The 6098-nt window shown below is 41.5% G+C and overlaps 1 protein-coding gene across 1 annotated transcript in view; it reads right to left on the bottom strand.

Annotated features, from left to right (window-relative positions):
- Nucleotides 1-302: 302 nt before the first annotated feature.
- The window catches only part of LOC144805225 (uncharacterized), a 170286-nt gene continuing 164490 nt past the window's right edge, over nt 303-6098 (bottom strand). Inside the window, exon 5 of the mRNA XM_078671950.1 lies at nt 303-4479. Coding sequence (XP_078528076.1) covers nt 2188-4479 — 2292 coding nt within the window. The 3' untranslated portion in view covers nt 303-2187. The remainder of the gene's footprint in view (nt 4480-6098) is intronic.

The following is a 6098-nucleotide window of genomic DNA, read 5'->3' as shown; positions in this document are numbered from 1 at the left end:
GGTCATCTGTGGAAGTGTGTCCCTCCAAAAATCAGAGTAGATCATACGGTGGGGGTCAAGAAAGGTTTATCAGCATGGCACAAGTCGGGGGTAGCCACAGTTTGAAGGGGTCCCCCACTATTATCTAGAAACTTGACTCAGTTTCATCAAGCTCCTTAGCCTGCGACTGTTTGTTTGTGTGAGTGGCGCAAGAGAGGAACAGAGAACTTGACAAAATTAGCCCTTCTTTGCTTAATACACAGTAAATGTGAACCACTTTGGGGCTTAGGGGCTGGATAAAGAATAACATCAGGAAACAAACGCAAATTAAAAGCACATTTTATTTATTTGCTGAAAATTGTTTAAAAATGTAATTTCAAAGTTCCACATATCTGTTTAAAAATATTTACACTTTCAGTCATTTCCGAGTTTAGTTACAAACTAAAAGTGGGAAAAACATATGATGTATAAAAACTGAAACCAAAAACGTATTTTTACATTATTTTATGTTTCTTGTTTTTTGTTTTTAAAACAGGCCGTCAACCTTTCACATACAAATTATTATAAGGACCTGACATCACTTCTTGTGATGTCACTACATGTGACGTCACTGTAATTTGCATACGATAATGCGCTCCATACTATTTTCCTTACTTGTGCCCTGTTTATTGGCATGACATGGGTCTATAGGTATTAAAAATAAACATATAAATTCACAGGTGTTCAGCCCGTTTCTCTGGTGATGTCACTCATTGACATGTATTCGGCTGCTTCTTCTATTTTTAGGTGAGTACATATAACGTGCCGTTCCCTCTCCTTCCATTTCTCTCTATTTCTCCCCCCTTTCTTTGTCTCTCTCGCTCTCTTTATCTCTCACCCTCTCTATCTCCCACACACTCCTGTTAGCGTTAGCTTCATGAATGTCACTGCCACTTCTGGCATTCATACGACAAATCCTTTAGAACGTTTGAGGACAAGGGACAATCAAGTGTGGGAGACGAGTTGCTGGGAGTGCAACTGATTGTCCTGGCACATATATGCTTTTCATGTGGGATTTCGCTATTTCACCACATTCTTCAAACAGAGTCGGCTGCTTACAATGGCTCAATTCTGGTAAAAAGAAAGAGTTTGGCAAGTCACAAACTGAATAGGGAGAGCCATGTCGGAAAGGAGCCACGGGTCACACTTAGTTATAAGGCCCGAGGCACGAGCTGATCCAGCAACCGATAACAGTGTGTAAAAGATGCAGCAAACATTACTTAAAAACAAGGTATGTGCTCTTTTATATCTAAAAACAGGTTATTTCTTGAACACCTGTGCTTCGTTTTAGTTCATTACATATACTGCAGTGGCATTTGTTAATAGCAATACATACATTTTACCAATGAAGCTTCCATCTCCAGAGCCCTGACAACATGTCCACTCTGGGTGTGTTTGGTTTATAGGTTTTATCACTAAGCCGACAAGTTATCTGAAAATACCACTGTTAGTCCCAGTATTGTTCAGTGTTGCTTTTAAAGGAGGTGTGGTCAGGTGCGATTGAATGTTTTCCTTTGTATCTCTTCTTCACCAAATAAAAATCAACAATTTTTCTTTTCTTTTAGTCCACATTGTGCTAGCCTCCCACTGTGTATCCTGGTACATCATGCTGCTTTGCTATGTGTACGGAAGTGAACAATCACTGGAAACAAACACTTTTATAACTCTGCAAATACTGTTATCTGTTTTCCTTCTTTACTGCTAGTCCGGTCTTCTATCATCTGGCATTTCAATGTCCCACACAATTTGAATTTAATTTTTTTCCGTAATTCATTCCTCTCACAATAACTGCACTGTTCTGCTCTTGTCTTTGTCTCTAAGGGGTCAATATTATTTTTGATGTTCTTAAGTTCTTTCCAGAGTCTCTGTGTTCGCTGATGTGTTTGGAGGTTTGATAAGTTACTAAAGCTTTTCCTACATTCACTGCCGTTGAATAGTTTTTCCCAAGTGTGTTTTTGCTGATAACTTTGAAGGTGTGATAACTGACTAAAGCACTTTGCACATTCACAGCACTTGAATGGTTTTTCTCCTGTGTGTGTTCGCTGATGAATCCTTAATGCTGAAGAGCCGCGAAAAGTACTGTCACATTCATTACAATGTTAGGGTTTTTCCAGTGTGTGTTCGCTGATGATTTTGTAGAACTGATAATTGACTAAAGCTCTTTAGACATTAATTACACTTGAATGGTTTTTCTCCTGCGTGAGTTAGCTGATGATACCTTAATGCTGAAGAGCTGCGAAAACTACTGTCACATTCACTACAATGATAGGGTTTTTCCCCTGTGTGTGTTCGCTGATGACTTTGTAGATGTGACAATCGGCTAAAGCTCTTTGCACATTCACTGCACTTTAATGTTTCTTTTCCTGTGTGTGTTCGCTGATGATACCTTAGTGCTGAAGAGCCATGAAAACTACTGTCACATTCACTACAATGATAGGGTTTCTCCCCTGTGTGTGTTCGCTGATGTGTTTGAAGGTTTGATAAGAGACTAAAACGCTTCCCACATTCATTGCACTTGAATGGTTTTTCTCCTGTGTGAGTTTGCTGGTGACGCCTTAATCCTGAAGAGCCGCAAAAACTAATGTCACATTTACTACAATGATAGGGTTTTTTCCCTGTGTGTGTTCGCTGATGTGTTTGGAGGTTTGATAAGTGATTAAAGCTCTTCCCACATTCAGTGCAGTTGAATGGTTTCTCCCCTGTGTGTGTTCGCTCATGACCTTGTAGTACTGATAATTTACTAAAGCTCTTTAGACATGCACTGCACTTGAATGGTTTTTCTCCTGTGTGAGTTCGCTCATGATACCTTAATGCTGAAGAGCTGCGATAACTACTGTCACATTCACTACAATGATAGGGTTTTTCCCCCGTGTGTGTTCGCTGATGACTTTTTAGGTATGATAACCGACCAAAGCACTTTGCACATTCACTGCAGTTGAATGGTTTTTCCCCTGTGTGTGTTCGCTGATGTCTTTGTAGCACTGATAATTGACTAAAGCTCTTGACACATTCATTGCACTTGAATGGTTTTTCTCCTGTGTGAGTTCGCTCATGATACCTAAATGCTGAAGAGCTGCGATAACTACTGTCACATTCACTACAATGATAGGGTTTTTCCCCCGTGTGTGTTCGCTGATGACTTTTTAGGTATGATAACTGACCAAAGCACTTTGCACATTCACTGCAGTTGAATGGTTTTTCCCCTGTGTGTGTTCGCTGATGTCTTTGTAGCACTGATAATTGACTAAAGCTCTTGACACATTCATTGCACTTGAATGGTTTTTCTCCTGTGAGAGTTCGCTGATGATACCTTAATGCTGAAGAGCTGCGATAACTACTGTCACATTCACTACAATGAAAGGGTTTTTCCCCTGTGTGTGTTCGCTGATGAATTTGTAGGACTGATAATTTACTAAAGCTCTTCCCACATTCACTGCAGTTGAATGGTTTCTCCCCTGTGTGTGTTCGCTGATGACCTTGTAGTACTGATAATTTACTAAAGCTCTTGACACATTCATTGCACTTGAATGTTTTTTCTCCTGTGTGAGTTCGCTGATGATACCTTAATGCTGAAGAGCTGTGAAAACTACTGTCACATTCACTACAATGAAAGGGTTTTTCCCCCGTGTGTGTTCGCTGATGACTTTTTAGGCCTGATAACCGACTAAAGCACTTTGCACATTCACTGCACTTGAATGGTTTTTCCCCTGTGTGTGTTTGCTGATGAATCCTTAATGTTGAGTAACGACTAAAAATGCTTTCACATTCATTGCAATGGTATGGTTTTTCCCCTGTGTGTGTTCGCTGATGTGTTTGTAGATTTTCTAATCGATTACAGCTCTTCCCACATTCACTGCACTGGTATGGTTTTTCCTCCGAGTGTGTTCGCTGATGTCTGTGTAGGTGATGTAACTGACTAAAGCTCTTGCCACATTCACTGCATTTAAAGGGCTTTTCTCCTGTGTGTGTTCGCAGATGAATTTGTAGGTGTGATGACTTACTGAAGCACTTTGCACATTCACTGCACTTGAATTTTTTTTCTCCTATGTGGTTAGACAGATGGCTTTGTAGGTGTGACGAGAAAGTAAAACACTTTGCATATTCACTGCACTTGAATGGTTTTTCCCTTGTGTGTGTTTGTTGATGTCTTCGTAGGTTTGATAATCGACTAAAGCTCTTCCCACATTCACTGCATTTGAATGGTTTTTCTCCTGTGTGTGTTTGATTGTGTCTTTGAAGGTGTGATAACTGACTAAAGCACTTTACACATTCACTGCACTTGAATGGTTTTTGTCCTGTGTACGTGTGCTGATGAAGCTTGAGTAATGATGACAAACTAAAGCTCTTGCTGTATGTGTATGATTCTTCTTTCTTGGTTAGTGTATGTGGGTCGGGTATATAATGGTCTATATCCCTTGACTGTAGTTCCTGATGGGCCAACATGGCTGATAAAGCACTTGTGATTTCTCACACACTTTAAATGTGTGCAGTATTTTGCACGTTTGATTTCTGTTTTAACAATAAAATACAATAGCCACCAAATATTTGCCACACTCCTAATACGTAGAATGTGTCTTTGTAGGGGATTGTGCCTTTAGATTGGATTATGGCTGTGGACGCTTGCAGGTAAAGATGTATCTTCCTTCTGGCTGGTGCAAATTGGGACAGTCTGTTGTATTGTCGATAGAAGAGCTCCTCTTTCCTTTACCCGTCAGTTGTCTGGCTCCGCTCTGTTGTGCTTTTCGCTTGTTACTGTGGTTTGGCCAGAAAGAGTTTACAATTCACCTAGAGCACGGAATGATGGCTTGTCTTCATTTTAGAAAATAGAGCACTGCGGTAATCACATCATACCGATACATTGATCAAAGTTAGTATTTGACACTTGTTTATTCAGGAGGTGGTTTGTTATTGTTGTTGCCTTAATTTTCCTAAGGTCATTTCTTCGTCTTGTGGCGTGGAGGTGCACAGCTCAGACTCTTACAATCACTGAACTGCCCTTGATGCTTCATCCGGGATCTGTCAGTTTGTGTGCAGGTTCCTCTGTCGCCGACTGCGCTGATGTTTTCCTGAATACTGTAGCTCAATATTTCTGCAAATTTTGAAGATTTACAGCATTCGCGTTATTACTGATGGTCAATTCATACATTCAAGGCTTGTTATCTGTAGGATGTAAAGATATTTAAAATTACTAAATTGAAACAAAATAGAATAAGAAATCACAATATTTATCTGGTTGTAAAAGACATTTCAGGGGAGATTTACCAAATCTCCACGCAATGTGGCGCAGGCCTCCCCCTGCGAGGCTGCACTGCATGACAGGGAGGGAGCAGGAGAGTACCATATTTTCAAAGATATGGCTCTCTCCTTCCCTTTCCCTTGCGCCGGCACTGATTACAGCAGCCCTGCGCCATGCACACACCTTAGCACCAGAGCGCTAGCGTGTGTGTGTGAGCCCAGCATAGGTTTTCTACAGGAAGGACACCCTTCCTGTACAAAATACTATGCCTAGACATGAGGGAAACCTTTTCCAACCTTGTATGCATGTTGCACAGTGCAGCACGCATGCAAATTCAGAAAAGGAAGGAGAAATTAAAGCATTTCTCCTTCCAAGCGCCTAGTTTAAAAGGGTGCAGTTTTCTCACGCTAAACCCAATCTACTGTATTTGGTAAATTGAGTTTAGCGTGAGAAACAATGGGGCAGATTTATGTCAGACTTGCGCCACGTTTACGCTGCCGTTGCGTCACGCAACGGCACGGAAACGTGGCGCATCCCTGCAACCTATTTACAACGTGACGCATCTAGGCAGATGCGTCACGTTGTAAAGCCCTGCGCCACATGAAACCTGCGTCAGGTTTCATGTGGGCGTTCTGTCGCAGGTTGGGCGTTCCCTCGTAGGAAAGCCCCATAAAACTGACGTAGTGAAATCTATAAGATTTCACTGAGTCAGTTTTACGACGCTGTTGGGTCAAATCCTTACGCCTGCTTGAAGCAGGCGTAAGGAGTGACGCACCACGTTATGGATGGGTGGCCTCTGTACATTGCAGGAGTTGCGTCGCACTTGCGACGCTACTCCAGCAAT

The sequence above is a fragment of the Lissotriton helveticus genome, chromosome 1_2, assembly GCF_964261635.1.
Source record: "Lissotriton helveticus chromosome 1_2, aLisHel1.1, whole genome shotgun sequence".
Classification (NCBI taxonomy): Eukaryota; Metazoa; Chordata; class Amphibia; order Caudata; family Salamandridae; genus Lissotriton; species Lissotriton helveticus.
Note: the sequence above shows the minus strand (reverse complement) of the source record. Positions and strands in the feature narration are given on the sequence as shown.